Consider the following 17,222-nt stretch of genomic DNA (forward strand, 5'->3'; position numbering starts at 1 on the left):
GCCGCCGCCGAGGGGCGCGGGACGGGGGGGGGGGGCAGGGTGGTGGCGGCGGGGGTGGCAGCTCCTCTCGCTCAGTCCCCCCCTTCCCCGCTCCCCCCCCCGTCTGCCTTGTCCTCCAGGGGGCCAAGCGGCTGCGGAGGGAGGCCCGCCAGGGCAGGGACGCCCAGGAGGAGGAGGAGGAGCCCAGGGGAGCCGGGAACCTCTTCGAGGCCCTGAGGCTGGGCAAGAGCGCCACGGAGGTGAGGCTGGAGGGGCGGTGGTGGGGCGAGAGCTCTGCCCCCGGAGGCCAGGGGGGGTGGTGCCCCCCGCCCCCCCCCGCCCGTGGGCGGCCTTCACTCCCGCAAGCCGGCAGTGGGGGTCCAGGACACCGACCTCCCCAAGGCCATGCAGCGGTTGGTTGGGGGCTCCTGGCTCAAGCCCTCCTCCTGGGCTCCTCCTTCTTCTTCTTCTCGGCTTCCAGGGCAAGGTGTGGGCAGCCCTGCCCCTGGGCCGCTCTGTGTTAATCTGCTGCCAGCAGGAAGGAAGGGAGGTGGGCAGGGCTTCTGCTCCCAGGGTTCTGGCAGGGACTCATGCTCTCTAGTCTCCGAACGTTCTCCTTTGGAGAGCAGGTGCCTTCCAGCACCCTGTGTTGGATTTTTAAAGTTGTAATTCAGCAGAGTTAAAATAGCTTAGCAATGCCAGAGTAAAATAATCAGACTCTAAGTCCACGTGTGTTTAAAACAGAAAAGTTTTACTACATCCTAGCATAGGGAAAGGGTAACTGGGATGAAAATAACAATACAGCTAAACAGCTACATCCTCACTCTACAAAGGACAACACTAGAAGGGCGATAATGGCTTCTGTACTTCTTCTTGGAAACAGCAAACAAAGACAGGAAGAGAAGCCATAAAATGCAAAGACACTTTGACACTTTGCTTCCAATGAAACTCCTAGATCAGGAATAGTTTTCCCGGGCTTGCAGATCTAAACTAGCATTGGCTTATATAAAAACATGTGATTTCCTGTGACAACACAAACAGACATTTAACCCCATATATACTGAGTGTTTTTAACATGTAACACCCAACACCCTGCCATGGTCCATCTATTCCCCCCCCCCTCCATTTTTTCCTGACAGAGAGAAAGAGACCGAATACCCAGGAACTCTTGCATGCAGAATATTCAGGAGGCTCTTGCCTGCTCCCATCTTTCCAGCACTCAGGCCCTGCACAGATGTGTGTCTGTGCCTCTCTTCCAGTGGGATTGGGGAGAGGACCCCCCCCCCATGTGTTCTGGGAGGAAATACAAGGCATACAGGGGCAGTACAAGCAGAGCTGGTGGCAGTGTTTCTTTGTAGGAGGCTGATAAGATCAGAAGGGGCAGAGATCACAAACGGGATATATCAGGACATAGGGGGCAGTTGAAGGTGGGACTCGGGTGAGTGATGCTCTCCCCCCCAATATACCTGCTTTGTGTTTTCTGCTTTTTCCACTCAATCCTAGTCTGTTGTTGATGAGTGGCTAGAGAGCTATAAGGAGGACCGGGAGTTGGGTTTCTTGGAACTGATCAACTTCCTTGTCCAGTCATGTGGCTGCAGAGGTGAGTCTTGAGTGCAGCAGGTTCATGATTGCTTGCTGCCACCTGCTCTGTTCTTTTCCTCTCCATGTTTGCAGTCTCCACTCGGTTGCAACATTATCCTTCAGATTTGAGGCAGCAGCTTTCCTATTCAGAGGTCCCATTCACACTCGCCGATTTGGTCCGGGAGCGGGACAGTTCGGTGCCGGATCAAACCGGCGCGATCACACCAAAACATCTGGGAAGCGTCCGGCTTCCGTACCCGAACTGTCCCTTTCCCGGGATGAGCCGGCGCAAACTGAACCACCTACTTCGGTGGTTCAAATGCACGCGCCGCGGCAAACCGGGCGTTTGATCGCCGGCACGTCCTTGCGCCGGCACAACCCCGGGCCGGAGCCGAACTGCGCATGCTCCGACATGCGCAGTTCGGCCGGCTAGGCGTCCGAACTGGGTTTTCTCCCCGGCGTTTGATCGCGCCGGGGAGAAAAGGCGCTGCGGCCAGGGGATCCGTGGGATCCCGCCGCGGCGTCTCAACGTTGGCGCGGCTTTTAAAAGCCGCACCTTAGAAGGCTTTTCCCCTGCCGTGTGGCAGGGGCCTAAGAAGCTTTTCAGAGCTCGGTTTAGGACTAGAAGAAGAGATAGGATTTATACCCCGCCCTTCACTTGGAGCGGGGTACAAACTCCTTTCCCTTCCCCTCCCCACAACAAACACCTTGTGAGGTAGGTGGGGCTGAGAGAGCTTTGACAGAAACGGCTCTTTCAAGAACAGCTCTGACAGAACTATGGCTTGCCCAAAGTCATCCAGCCAGGTGCAAGTGGAGGTGTGGGGAATCAAACCCGGTTCTCCCAGATTAGAGTCCGCGCCCTTAACCACTACACCAAACTGGCTTCAGGAATGAAAAAACTTCAGGGATGAACATGTGCAGTTAGAGTTGAGGGATAGATGGTGAACACATGAAATTGCTTCAGTACTGAATCAGACCATGGGTCCATCAAGGTCAGTATTGTGTATTCAAACTGGTAGCGGATTTCCTGGGTCTCAGGCTGAGGTCTTTCACATCACCTACTGGTCCTTTTAACTGGAGATGCTGAACATTGGATGTGGGACCATCAGCATGCCAAGCAGAGGCTGTACCACTGAGCCATGGCTCTTCCTGCATGGTGGCCTTTTATCACAGTTCCCCCCCCTTCTAGAGGTGTATTGCTCCCTTCCCTTTTTATTTTATCAACAGTCTTGTGAGGGAGGTTAGGCTTGGCAGATAACTGGCCCAAGGTGAGCTTTGTAGTTGAGTGACCAGTTCTGGTCAGTCAGTAACCACTGCATCACACCGAGTGGGCACACTTTCCCAGTATCAGGAAGAGGCTGGAGAAAACTCTGGGAAGGCATGTCCTGTGTGTGTGTGTGTGTGTCCCCCGGTGCCACCCATATTCCCTGGGACTTGGGCCTACTCGTTGTGCCTACCAAGCACCGCTTTATTTATTTCAACATGTATACGCTGCTTCCTTCTCTCGTCCACAAGTTGTGGCGGCTGATTTGCCACCTTTCCACTTAACAGCTTAGTTCTGTCAAATGTGGTTTGGGGAAACTGGGCTGGTGCTGAGACCTCTGTGCCTCCCTGGCAGGGGTGGTGACTCATGGAATGCTCAAGAGCCTCCAGAACTCCCAGATCATCCAGCAGCTGACAGAGTCATTTGATGAGGTGAGAGCCAAGTGACAGCAGGCAGGGTGACCTTTGTGGCGGCTGAGTTCCGTGCAGTGCTGAGGGCAGCAGGTACAGCTGCGTCTCCCGTTCTCCCCCCCCCCAGGACTCGGCAGAGTATCCGCTGTCCCTGAGCACCCCGGCCTGGCGACGTTTCCAGAGGGGCTTCTGTGAGGTGATGGCCACTCTCGTACACCACGCCCAGTATGACGTCGTGTATGATGAATACCTGATGGACAGCCTCATTGCCCTCCTGACCGGCATGTCCGACTCCCAAGTTCGCGCCTTCCGCCACACCAGCACCCTGGCAGGTAGGGAGGTGGCTGGTGTGGGGGTGTCGGGTGGGTGGGTGGGTGGACGGACGGTGGCCCTCATTGGGGCTTTCGATGGTCCGGTGAGGTTGGTGGGGAAGGCCTGTGCTTTTGCCAATGTTTTCTTTAGCCATGAAGCTGATGACAGGCTTGGTGCGTGTCGCTCTGAGCGTCAGCCTGCAGAAAGACAACAGTCAGCGGCAGTATGAGGCCGAGCAGGCCAAGGGGCTGAATCGCCGGGCCCCGGAGAAGCTGGAAGGGCTGCTGGAACAGCGCAGAGAGGTGACTAGGCGGCTGATTTCCTGTAAAAAAAAGTTTTCCCTAATATCCAGCCGGTACCTTCCCGCCCTTAATTTAAACCCATTCCTGGGCATCCTCTCCTCTGCTGCCAACAGGAACATTCCCAAGAAGTCCCTCAGCCTTTCCTCACAGGGCTTCTTGGTCTCCAGGCCCCTGATCATCCTTGTCGCTCTCCTCTGCACCCGCTCCATTGTGTCCACATCCTTTTTGAAGGGAGGCCTCCAGAACTGCGCACAATACTCCAGGTGTGGCCTGACCAATGCAGTGTACAGCGGGACTCTGACATCTTATGATTTGGATGTTATGCCTCTGTTGATACACTGCAAGATCACATTAGCCTTTTTTGTTGCTGCATCACACTGGCTCCTCATATTTAACTTTTGGTCCACCCATACCCCAAGATCTTCTTCATGCACACTGCTGCCCAGAAATGTATCCCCCATCCAGTAGGCGTGTCCCTCATTTTTCTTACCCAGATGCAGAAGTTGGCACTTATCCTTGTTGAATCGCATCTTGTTCACGTCTCCTCACTTTTCCAGGGTGTTCAGATCTTGTTGAATTCTATATCTTCTGGTGTGTTCACTGCTCCTCCCAGTTTGGTGTCATCTGCAGTTCTAACGAGTAGCCCCTCCACACCCTCATCCAGATCATTGATAAAAATATTGAAAAGCACCAGGCCTAGAACTGAGCCCTGTGGTACCCCATTGGACACCTCCCTCCATTCAGATGAAATGCCATCGGCAACTACTCTCTGAGTGCGGTCCTCCAACCAGTTCCCCATCCACCTCACTATCCTAGAGTCCAGTCCACAGTCCTCCAGTTTACCCATCAGAACATCATGGGGAACCCTGTCAAAAGCTTTACTCTTCTTCCAACTTGCTTTGTCTTCTCTTAGTTCCAGGAGAAACAGGAAGAGCTAGAGAACTTAATGAATGCTATCTTCAAGGGAATCTTTGTTCACCGCTATCGGTGAGTTGGGATGGGCTCAGGGCAGAGCAGAAATCAAGAGAAGCACCTTTAACACCTTCTCTCTTTTTTCTTTGTTAAGGGACCTTGTACCTGAGATCCGTTCCATTTGCATTGAGGAGATGGGGCAATGGATACAGCACTATAGCGCCTCCTTTCTGACTGACGGCTATCTCAAGTATGTTGGCTGGACGCTGCATGACAAGGTGGATATTCCTTATTCGGCAGGGGGTCTTGGTGCTCAGTCATGGTCAGCTTCTCAGGGGTCTCCGTATGGGGTGCATACGATCCTGTGTTCTCTCACACTGGCATTGACTGGATTTTGCCATTGCCCTGCATGCAACATGGCAAATGGGGTTCAATGTGGCCAAGTGCAAGGTGTTGCATATTGGAGCCAAAAATCCTAAATATAAATACACATTGATGGGGTCTGAACTGGCAGAGACTGATCAAGAGAGAGATCTTGGAGTTGTAGTAGATAACTCACTGAAAATGTCGAGACAGTGTGTGACTGCAATAAAGAAGGCCAATGCTATGCTGGGGATTATTAGGAAGGGTATTGAAAACAGATCAGCCAATATCATAATGCCCCTATATAAATCAATGGTGCGACCTCATTTGGAATAATGTGTGCAGTTCTGGTCACCACACTTTAAAAAGGATATTATACCTTTGGAAAAAGTGCAGAAAAGGGCAACTCGAATGATAAAAGGGTTGGAACACTTTCCCTATGAGGAAAGGTTAAAGCGCTTAGGGCTCTTCAGCTTGGAGAAAAGACGACTGAGGGGTGACAAGATTGAGGTTTATAAGATTATGCATGGGAAAGAGCAGGTAGAGAAAGAGGTACTTTCCCCCCTTTCTCACAATACAAGAACTCGTGGGCACTCCATGAAACTGCAGAGCGGTCGGGTTAGAACGGATAAAAGGAAGTCCTTCTTCACCCAAAGAGTGATTAACACATGGAATTCACTGCCACAGGAAGTGGTGGCGGCTACAAGCATGGACGGCTTCAAAAGGGAATTAGATAAGCATATGGAGCAGAGGTCCATCAGTGGCTATTAGCCACAAGGTATAGATAGGGGCTCTGGGGCAAGTGATGCTCTGTCTTCTTGGTGCTTTGGGGGGGGTCAACAGTGGGAGGGCTTCTAATGCCCTGGCCCCACTGGTGGACCTCCTGATGGCACCTGGTATTTCTGGCCACTGTGTGACACAGAGTGTTGGACTGGATGGGCCTTTGGCCTGATCCAACATTGGCATCTCTTATGTTCTTATGAAAAGGAGGGCATATCTGCCTGGATCCCCTTCCCGGCTCCAGCAAGCCTGGGCTGGCTAGAGACAGGAAGGGGAGCCGGGCAGACATGCCTGGCTTCCCTGTGCGATCTTCGAGTGCCCGCAGCTGCAGGGCACTCAGAGAACATCACGCAGGGAAGCCAGGCATTTAATTCTCCCCCCTCAGGAGGGGGCGGGGCCTGGGCTTGTTACTGCCAAAGCGCTGCTCCCGGGGTGCTCTGGCAGGAAATGACCCCTGTGTCTGAGTCTCTTTCACTCCGTGTACTTTCCCTCAGTGGAGGTCAAGGAATGATCCTCTCAGGTGCCTCTCATGGCCCAGGAGAGAGGAAGGTCTCTTAGGAGTCCTTCAGGCCTCTATTGAGAGCCAGTCTGGTGTAGTGGTGAAGTGCGCGGACTCTAATCTGGGAGAACCGGGTGTGATTCCCCACTCCTCCAATTGCAGCTGCTGGATGACCTTGGGCAAGCCATAATTCTGTCAGAGCTGTTCTCTCAAGGACAGTTCTTGAAAGAGCTCTCTCAGCCCTGCCTACCTCACAGGGTGTCTGTTGTGGGGAGGTGAAGGGAAAGGAGTTTGTAAGCCGCTCTGAGACTCCGAGTGAAGGGCGGGGTATAAATCCAATCTCTTCTCTTCTGTTCTTCTATTGTGGGCACAGGAGACGGGAGCAGATGGCACAGCGGCACCTAGGTCCGCCATGCCTTCAGAGGCATGGGCTTATTCCAGAGGGTAACCCACACAGAAGCAGCTCGCTTACAGCACACCTTCCTGTTGAGCTTCTGGGAGTCTAACATTCACAGCTTCCCTGCAAAAGGCTGTTCATTTCTGTTCAACAGCACTTGTAGGGACACTCCTGCCTAAGTACCATGACTGAGGGAAAGACAACATGTGGAACTAACCTAACTACCCTACGAGAGCTTCTATGCCCCCTGCTACTGACGATGCTCAAAAGGTTTTCAGCGCAATCAGTAAGGGGGAGATGTACAGAAATTACATTGAGATGTGTTTCTCTCCTCACTGTGGACGGCACTTGAGAGCAATCTTTGGTGCCACACGAAACTCAACAACATCACTGAGGGAACAGCAACATAAGGAAATAACCCCAAACATTTTTTGTGAAAGGTTAGCAGTATCCGAGGGTAGTTTTCAGCACCATCAACAAAGGAAACGTTATATAACATAAAAACCCAGTTTAGAGAAAAACCTCATGGAGGAAGTCCCCAATTGGTGCTCCCAGGTGATACTGAGTGGGAAGGCAGGCTCCTCCTCCTCTCTGCATATGCTCAGTTTGAGGGAGGGGTGGGCGGAGGGGTATCTCTACACCTACAAAGCCAGTGCTATAGGTTTCCGAATCCTGGCTCCACACAGGCACAAAGATCCATCATCAACACAATGTGCAGGAACAGAAGCTGCCTCTGTAGTTGTGAAAAAACACTGCCTGGCAACAGTGGCTATCCACTATGCAATATCTTGGCACCCCTGTATTTAAATATTTAGATTAAACATGGCTGAGGCTCCACCATGATCAGCAACATGCCTTGCCTCAAAATCATTTCCCAGGTCAAATAAAATTTAAAATATTTTAAATAAGCAAGCACAGTCAAATACAGCATTCCCTGGTCAACAGATATGGCCCCTGCAACTGGGCATGCTGTTTCAGCTGCCCCCACACTTTCACCAATGCCATAGGGCCTCTGTCATTCAGTGGCCAACAATTCGTGTTTCGTGTGCAGCGCGGGGGCAGCTAAACCAAGGGAGGAAGACTCTTGAAAAGGTTAGCAGGTCACCTCTCTCATGCAAGTGTCCCCAAATCTACTTGCCAGGGCTGCTGCCCTTGCCAAGTAAGGGGCCCAGCTCTCATCTGTGCTTAAGTCTGGAGCTAATAATAACAACTAGCAGGAACCCCTCCTGCTGCCTCTCGCTTCCTCCAAACTACAGCACAGCCATACAAGAGGGAGACCAGCTTCTACCGGTGGGCTTCGTGAGGCCTGAGCAAGGTGACCTGCACCCAGGAGCCAGAGACGGACCCCTGCGCTGCCCAGGAGCCAATCGCTAACAAGCTTAAGAACATAAGAGACGCCGATGTTGGATCAGGCCAAAGGCCCATCCAGTCTAACACTCTGTATCACACAGTGGCCAGAAATACCAGGTGCCATCAGGAGGTCCACCAGTGGGGCCAGGACATTAGAAGCCCTCCCACTGTTGACCCCCCCCAAAGCACCAAGAAGACAGAGCATCACTTGCCCCAGAGCCCCTATCTATACCTTGTGGCTAATAGCCACTGATGGACCTCTGCTCCATATGCTTATCTAATTCCCCTTTGAAGCCGTCCATGCTCGTAGCTGCCACCACTTCCTGTGGCAGTGAATTCCATGTGTTAATCACTCTTTGGGTGAAGAAGGACTTCCTTTTATCCGTTCTAACTCAACCGCTCAGCAATTTCATGGAGTGCCCACAAGGAGTTCTTGTATTGTGAGAAAGGGAGAAAAGTACCTCTTTCTCTACTTGCTCTTTCCCATGCATAATCTTATAAACCTCAATCATGTCATGGGGGGGGGGATTTAAATGCATGGCTTCCCACCAAAGCGGGCTGGGGGGGAAGTGAAGAGAGAAGGGGTTTAAATTTTAAACCCCTTCTCTCTAGAGTCGCGCATCAGCAGCGGCACGATCTTTCCATTGTATTCTGTGGGAACTGAAAGATTCTGCCGCCCCGGCAGGCCGGCTGAGGAAGGGAAGGGGAGGTTTTTGAAGATGCCTCCCCCCTTTTTTGCTTCCCGTTCTGACACACTTCTGGTGATGTCAGGGGGCATGGCATATGCTAATGATTATGCTAATAGCAGGTATGCTAATGAGCTCCTGCACCTCTTTTTCTACGAAATAACCCCTGCTCAAACATCATTGGTCCAAGAATGGTCAGCGCTGCTACCCTGTTTCCCCAAAAATAAGACCTACCCCAAAAATAAGCCCTAGCAGGATTTCTGTGCATTTGTGGTATAAGCCCTAGTGTGTCTTGAGAAAAAATAAATATAAGACAGTGTCTTATTTTCGGGGAAACACGGTAGTATAGGAAAGTACGGGCTTCCTTACCTTGCCATTCTTTGGGCCTTGGTGCCTATGCATGCATCATCGGACATCCATGTGCTTGTTCATTGCTGCACTGAAGAGGGACCAGGTCATCTTTGCCTGCTCCTGGCCTCAGTTGCCTTCACAGAGGAAATGAATAACTTAACTGCAGTGTCTCAGATCTGTACCACAACTGAATTGTGAGGCTTCAGGACTGCTCTTTCTTCGTTTCTGGACTTTGAATGGTTCTGGCTGGCAAAAAATGTGTATGGCAGCATGCATGTAGAAGAACTGCATCACATTCAGCTTTGTATAGGATGAAAATCTCCATTCAGAACCTCTAAAAGAGGGGATGTCAGTATGTTAGGGGACTCATTAATCAGAGAGTTCATGGGCCCCATTGGCTGCGCAGCCACTTAAAGAGCTAAAATTGAATCTGACGAAGACAGAGGTCCTGTGTTTGAGTCGGGGCGGTCCGAGGGTAGGGATCCTGCTTCCGACCTTCAATGGGGCTCTGTTGGTTCCAGCACCAGAGGTTAGGAGTTTGGGAGTGCTCCTGGATGCCTCCTTAACAGTGGAGGCCCAGGTAGCAGCCACCGCCAGATCAACCTTTTATCACCTCCGGTTGATCAAGCAGTTGGTTCTCTTCCTTGAATGCAACGACTTGGCGACAGTGTTCCATGCGATGGTCACCTCAAGATTGGACTACTGTAATGCTCTCTACATGGGGCTGCCCTTGTCTCAACTTCGGAAGCTGCAGCTGGTGCAAAATGCTGCAGCCAGGCTTTTGATGGGACTCTCAATTCGGGAGCACATCCAGCTTGTGCTAAAGGCATTGTACTGGCTGCCGATAGCATACTGAATTCGTTTCAAGGTGCTGGTTCTTACCTTTAAAGCTCTTTATGGTCATGGGCCTACATACTTGAGGGACCACCTCTCCCCACATCTTCCCCAGAGAGCAACTGTGATTAGGGGCCCAAACTGGCCCTCCCGAGTCTTAAGAATGCCAGGCTGGCAACAACCAGGTCTAGGGGTTTCTCGGTGGCGGCTCCGTTGTGGTGGAATGAGCTCCCAGAAGAGATCAGGGCCCAGTGGAACCTTTTACAGTTCCGCAGGGCCTGTAAAACTGAGCTCTTCTACCAGGCTTTTTGGAGCCGCCACCACCGTTAAACATCGTTGATAACTAATAGCTGAAGATAGAGAGCTCTGTTGCCCCTGGTATTGTTAATAACAGCTTGAGATAATTGCCTGAAAGACACCATAAAGTCTAGGAGCTTGCTGTGTGAAGACAGAACTGAGAACTGCAGCCATCATTAAATCTAATGACAATATACTAGCACTTAATTAATGCAGATGATCAGTGGTTTTAGCATTGTTTTTAACTGTTTTATTGTAATTCCATGTGTTGATTTTATGTACGCCGCTCTTGGCTGGGAGGGTGGGGTAGAAATTTGATAGAAGCTGCATCAGATAGCAGAGATTGCTGGCTCTGCTTGTGAAGCACTCCATGTCCTTGGGACATACAGATAAGGACCTTAAGTTCTGGATCATAGAAAAGCTGCAGGTGCACTCTTCACAACAAATTTGACTTTTGAAGAAAAGAGTCTTTCTGGATCTTCATGTTGGATACTCTGGTGCCAAGAGGTTTGAATGAAGAAATAGATTGGCTGTGTGCATGATGGCTTCCTCATGTATCACTGCCATTCCACATGGACCACTCGCCATTGATGTGGCGAGGGGGCTCGCGTGGTTCAATGAGGCTGTGGGCTATGCCGTGGAGGGCCACCCAGGACAGAGACAGGCCACAGCAGACAACTTGGACAAAGTGTGATCCACTGGAGAAGGACATGGCAACCCACTCCAGTATCTTTGCCAAGAAAACCCCATGGACAATAACAAAAGGCTAAAAAATATGACACCGGAAGATGAGCCCCTCAGGACAGAAGGTATCCAATATGCTACTGGGGAAGAGCAGAGGGCAAGTACAAGTAACCCCAGAAAGAGTGAAGTGGCTGGGCCAAAGCTGAAAGGACGCTCAGTTGTGGATGTGTCTGATGGTGAAAGAAAAGTCCAATGCTGCAAAGAACAATACTGCGTAGGAACCCAGAATGTAAGATCTATGAATCAAGGTAAGCTTGATGTGGTCAAAAATGAGATGGCAAGACTGAACATCGACATCTTGGGAATCAGTGAACTAAAGTGAACAGGAATGGGCCAATTTAACTCAGAAGACCATTATGTCTACTACTGTGGCCAAGAATCCCGTAGAAAAAATGGTGTGGCCTTTATAGTTAACAAGAGAGTGCGAAAGGCAGTAATGGGATACAAGCTCAAAAACGACAGAATGATCTTGGTCCGAATCCAAGGCAAACCATTCAACATCACAGTAATCCAAGTCTATGCCCCAACCACTGACGCAGAAGAGGCTGAAGTGGAATGGTTCTATGAAGACCTACAACACCTCATAGAACTAACACACACAAAAAATGTCATCATTATCATAGTGGCCTGGAATGCTAAAGTAGGAAGTCAAAAGGTAACCAGAATAACAGACAAGTTTGGCCTTGGAGAATAAAATGAAGCCGGTCAAAGGCTAACAGAGTTTTGTCAAGAGAACACGCTGGTCATAGTGAACACCCTCTTCCAACTACCTAAGAGGCGACTCTATACATGGACATCACCAGATGGGCAACAGCAGGGGTAGAAAAAGAGCGGCAGGAGCTCATTAGCATATCTAATAGCTTATTAGCATAATAGCTTATTAGCATATGCCACGCCCCCTGACATCACCAGACGTTATGTCGGAAGGGGAAACAAAAGGGGGGGAGGCATCTTCAAAAGCCTCCCCTTCCCCAGCCAGCCTGCCAAGACGGGCTGGGGGAGGGAAGCGAAGAGAGAAGGGGTTTAAAGTTTAAAACCTCTTATCTCTTTCCATTATATTCTATGGGCCATAGAATACAATAGAAATATCTTTAAACTTTAAACCCCTTCTCACTTCGCTCTCCCCCCCCCCCCCCAGAAGAAGAAGAGGAGATTGGATTTACTCCCCGCCCTTCACTTGGAGTCTCAGAGCGGCTTACAAACTCCTTTCCCTTCCCCTCCCCACAACAGACACCCTGTGGGGTGTGTGGGGCTGAGAGAGCTCTGACAGAAACGGCTCTTTTTCAAGGACAGCTGTGCCAGAGCTTGCGACTGACCCAAGGTCACATCAGCAGGTGCAAGTGGAGGAGTGGGGAATCAAACCCGGTTCTCCCAGATTAGAGTCCGCACACTTAACCACTACACCAGACTGGCTCTCCAGAAGCTCTATACAGTCAGTAAAAACAAGACCTGGGGCTGGCTGTGGCTCAGATCATGAGCTACTCTTTGCAAAATTCAGACTTAAACTGAAGAAAGTTGGGGAAACCACTAGGCCATTCAGGTTTGACCTAGATCACATCCCTTATGAATATACAGTGGAGGTGAAGAATAGGTTTAAGGGACTAGATTTGATAGAGTGCCTGAAGAACTATGGACGGAGGTTCGTGACATTGTACAGAAAGCAGCAATCAGCACAATTCCAAAGAAAAAGAAATGCAAGAAAGCAAGTGGCTGTCTTGATGAGGCTTTCAAATAGCTGAGGAAAGAAGGAAAGTGAAAGGGAAAGGTGAAAAGGAAAGATTTACCCAACTGAATGCAGATTTCCAGAGAACAGCAAGGAGAGATAAGGAGGCTTTCCTGAATGAACAATGCAAAGTAATAGAGGAAAAGAATAGAATGGAAAATTGGAAAAATCAAGGAAATGTTTCGTGCAAAGCTGGCAATGATAAAGGACAAAAACGGTAGGGACCTAACAGAATCAGAAGAAATTAGGAAGAGGTGGCAAGAATACACAGAACAACTATACAAGAAGGACCTCAATGTCCTTGACAACCATGACAGTGTAATCACTGACCTCAAGCCAGACATGCTGCATAGCGAAGTGAAATGGGCCTTAGAAAGCATTACTAACAACAAAGCTAGCGGAGGTGATAGCTGAGCTATTCAAAGTCTTAAAAGATGATGCTGTTAAAGTGCTGCCCTCAATTTGCCAGCAGATTTGGAAAATGCGACAGTGGCCACAGGATTGGAAAAGGTCAGTTTACATTCCAACCCCAAAGAAGGGCAATGCCAAGGAATGTTCAAACTATCACACAATTGCACTCATTTCACACTCTGTGCAACTGAACAACAATATGTGCATGATGGACTTGGCTGCTTTTTGGACTGAGATGTGCAAGTAGGGTGAGGCAGTTTTCCTCTCCCAGTGGTGCTGCTGATTACCTCTGCATCATCCCCCCTTCTCTCTCCTGTTGCATCACATTTCCCCCACCCCCACATTTTCCATATATTCCGGGGGGGGGTGTGGATTACTATGGTGCTGATTCTTTTTTAGTTGTACCTGAGCACTCCATTGGAGCTTTGAGCACTGCAGATTGGACCTAAGAAGGTAAATTATTTGGGAAATTAGGAGTGCTGGAGCCTTTTCATGGACTCCCATCCCCCCACTGTGTTCAATGGGGAGGGGGAGAACCTGGCAGGGATCCCAATTGCAGAGAGAGAGAGAGAGAGAGAGAGAGAGAGAGAGAGAGAGTTCTAAACCAAAACTCAACTTATTCCATTACACACTCTTAAGTCAGAAAACACTTTTGTAGCATTTCAGTATTCAACATAGAATATTTCAACACAAGCCCAACACATAAAGTAGTGCACTTGTATAAAACTCAGAACGTTCTGGACTAGTCACCAAGGTCTCAAACGGAACTGTTGATGGACAGGCCCCATCTTTAGTAAACCAGAGATACTTGTCTTTCTTGGACCTATAGCAGCAGATGTGCATAGTGACGCACTTCTCATGTAGGACTACCATGAATGTGACGCAGGCCTGACTGTAACTGACCCAATGTACCAACCCAAATCCCTCCCCCCCCCCTCTGTCTCGGGTCAGGAAGCTCACAGAAAGTCAAAAAGAGTCAAGGATGCTACTTTCAGATACCCTGTCCATTTTGATTGTGATAGTGATACCACTAGCTTCTGAAATGTATAAACATCCTCTAAGGCCAGAATCGTGTACAGAGTTAAAGGTACCAGAAGGCCACAGCACTAGCAAAGTCTTGAAGCCTTCTGGGAAACAGAACCAAAGATTCATAAGAACATGAGAAGCCAATGTCGGATCAGGCCAATGGCCCCTCCAGTCCAACACTGTCACACAGTGGCCAAAAATACCAGGTGCCATTCAACTATACTTTACTATAGAAATTGAAATAACATAGGTTTACCAGAGGACTAAGGTTCAATCCAGGCCCCAATTCCATGACATGTAGGGTTTTTTCAGTAGGCTACATATTTTTTTCTATAATAGTTAGGAGACTTTAATTTGCAGTTGTTTAATTACATGATTTGTGTGTATTTTAGATCCATGGGCAAATGAAATCTTTTACATCTCAGTTGCCCATGTTCTACCTCAAGAATATTTAATACCACTTTACTCCGTGGGTGAATATCTCAGTGTGAGTAAAGTAGCTATCCCAGGTCCATTTATTTCAAAACATTTAAATAATTATGTTTCTTAACAGTTATATAGTTAATTATTTTTCTCTTATTTTCCCCACGTTCACATCAGGTCCATTCTGTGTATGGTTAGTGTTATGTATATTTTTAATTGCGTTTGAATTATACCAATGAGGAAGGTTTATTGCTGAAATGTGTTTGGTATTGGTTTTTGCATATGGAGACATTATCTACCTTTTAACCTGTATTTATATGAATGAACATTTGTGTTTATATCGGGGTTAGGATTGTTTTTTAAATGTTTTAGCACTTGCAATTGTATCATTAAATTAAATGTTATATTTTGTACATTTGCACTGCTATCTTTTTCTGTTTAAACCTTTCTGGTTACCTTTCTCGTGCAGGGTTGTGTTTTTCTCCCCCTTTCTGGTTGTACTCTGCTTCAGATGACTCGCTGCAGTCAGCAGAAGCCCCCCCTGCAGCTTGGTCTGTGTGCTGTAGCCAGGGCTACTAGGCCTCACACCAGTGGCCCCTTACTTGTCTGCCATAGCTCTGAGTGGTGGCAGAGGTTGACTGCGTTGCTATGTCACTTCAGGGGAAAGCCTGGGAGTGACGTAGGGTAGCTCTAAGGATCACTGGAAACTCTGTGGATTTCCCTAGAAGTGATGGAGTGACTCAGCCAAAGTCATGTGCACGTGCCCCCCCCCCCATGTCTCCACCCCCAACCTTCCTTCCTGGCAATCCTGTGGCAGGATTTTGATTAAATCACAGGTTTTCTGGCTGATCTGGCACATTTTCATGTAGCTGTGTGCTCATATCAGGTTCACCAGTTGATCAATCTGATTTTTTTCTTTTATCTTTGATAGTTAAAGCTGTTACAGAATTATAGGATTTATTACCTTTTAATTGGAATTAAGAGTTAAATTTGGCCTTTTGATTTGGCTTGAAAAGGATAATGAAGAGGTATCAGGTGTATCTTTAGATGCGTCTGTTTGATTATCTCCCTGGTAGTTAGAATCAAGTCATTTATCTAGAGAATGATGATAATACATTTTAAGCTACTGAGATGGGCAGAGCTTAGCATATGATAAGATTTTGGTTGTATATTTTTAATCTATTTTATGTATTTTATTCATATTGCAAGCTGCTTTGAGCTCTGTAAGGAACAAAGGTGGGTAATAAATATTTTAAATAAATAAGACTGCTACTTGCAATATAAACACATTGATGTGATAAGCAAACCAGATTTCTCTGGATGGAACTCTCAGAAGATACTAGGTGAGATTTCAGTTTGTATGTGGAACTTGGGTTTATATGAAAATTCTTAAAAGCAGTTTAAAATAATCTGAAATCTGGTTTGATATCTGGTGCCAAATAGTTTAAAGAAGAATTCTTAGAGAAATAGTTGGTCCAGTTTCTCTAACTCAGGGGTGTCAAACTCATTTGTTATGAGGGCCGGATCTGATATAAAGAGACCTTGTTGGGCCGGCCCATGTGTGTCATAAAATGTAATGCCAGGTAGCGGAGACATAAACTTTATAAAGGACACACAAACACAAAGTTTTTTTTTAAACTTAAAATAAAAACATGCTTCAAACATCAGCACTCTTGCAATATTTTGTTTAATAGTGTCTGATAACTGACACCTCTAGCTCTGAAATATTGCACCAAAATGCCTGTGCTGTTGCAATCCTGAGTATGCTGATCAGGTGTGTATCTGTAACCTGCAAACCTACAATGACGCAGCAGCAGCAGAACTGGAAGAAGCAGAAGACAGCCAGTTTCACTGCAGGCCTGATAGAAGCCCTCTGGGGGCCTGATCCAACCCCCGGGCTGCATGTTTGACACCCCTGCTCTAACTGGTTGTGAGAGCACATTATCTCGTTACAAGGTGAGCTGTAGTGTGCACCAAGAGCTGGAAGAAAGCTTCAGAAGCAAAGAAAACCCCTGAACAGTGGAAGAACCAACCATTGCAAACAAAACTACCCCCTTCGCCTCTTGCTGCAGTTCCGTTCTCAACTGCCCTGTTTGGGCCAGTTTGGTGTAGTGGTTAAGTGTGCGGACTCTAATCTGGGAGAACCTGTTTTGATTCCCCACTCCTCCACTTGCACCTGCTGATGTGACCTTGGGTCAGTCACAAGCTCTGGCACAGCTGTTCCTGAAAGAGCAGTCTCTGTCAGAGTTCTCTCAGCACCACGCACCTCACAGGGTGTCTGTTGTGGGGAGGGGGAGGGAAAGGAGTTTGTAAGCCGCTCTGAGACTCCAAGTGAAGGGTGGGGTATAAATCCAATCTCTTCTCTTCTTGTTTTATCACAATCACACTTTATGTTTTTACCTGTACATGGAGAATGTAATGTGTGAAACAGTTCTAAATCATCACTGTTGCAAAAAGATGGCCAGTGATGACAAGAAGGCATACTTCCGTATGAACACAGCATGTATCACAGCAGAATATGGGGGCAGTGGCCTGAAATGGCAGAATGGAGGGTTATGCCAGATGAAGGGTACTGCTT

General features: G+C 48.5%; 1 protein-coding gene across 1 annotated transcript in view; it reads left to right on the forward strand.

The window, feature by feature from the left end:
* Positions 1-17,222, forward strand: part of STAG3 (stromal antigen 3) — a 119,780-nt gene that overhangs the window by 56,338 nt on the left and 46,220 nt on the right. Inside the window, exons 5-11 of the mRNA XM_015408424.1 lie at positions 120-239; positions 1,483-1,579; positions 3,179-3,255; positions 3,362-3,566; positions 3,697-3,848; positions 4,762-4,835; positions 4,915-5,038. Of these exons, the coding sequence (XP_015263910.1) occupies positions 120-239; positions 1,483-1,579; positions 3,179-3,255; positions 3,362-3,566; positions 3,697-3,848; positions 4,762-4,835; positions 4,915-5,038 (849 nt within the window). The remainder of the gene's footprint in view (positions 1-119; positions 240-1,482; positions 1,580-3,178; positions 3,256-3,361; positions 3,567-3,696; positions 3,849-4,761; positions 4,836-4,914; positions 5,039-17,222) is intronic.

Source organism: Gekko japonicus, unplaced genomic scaffold, assembly GCF_001447785.1.
Source record: "Gekko japonicus isolate JY-2015 unplaced genomic scaffold, Gekko_japonicus_V1.1 scaffold784, whole genome shotgun sequence".
NCBI lineage: Eukaryota > Metazoa > Chordata > Lepidosauria > Squamata > Gekkonidae > Gekko > Gekko japonicus.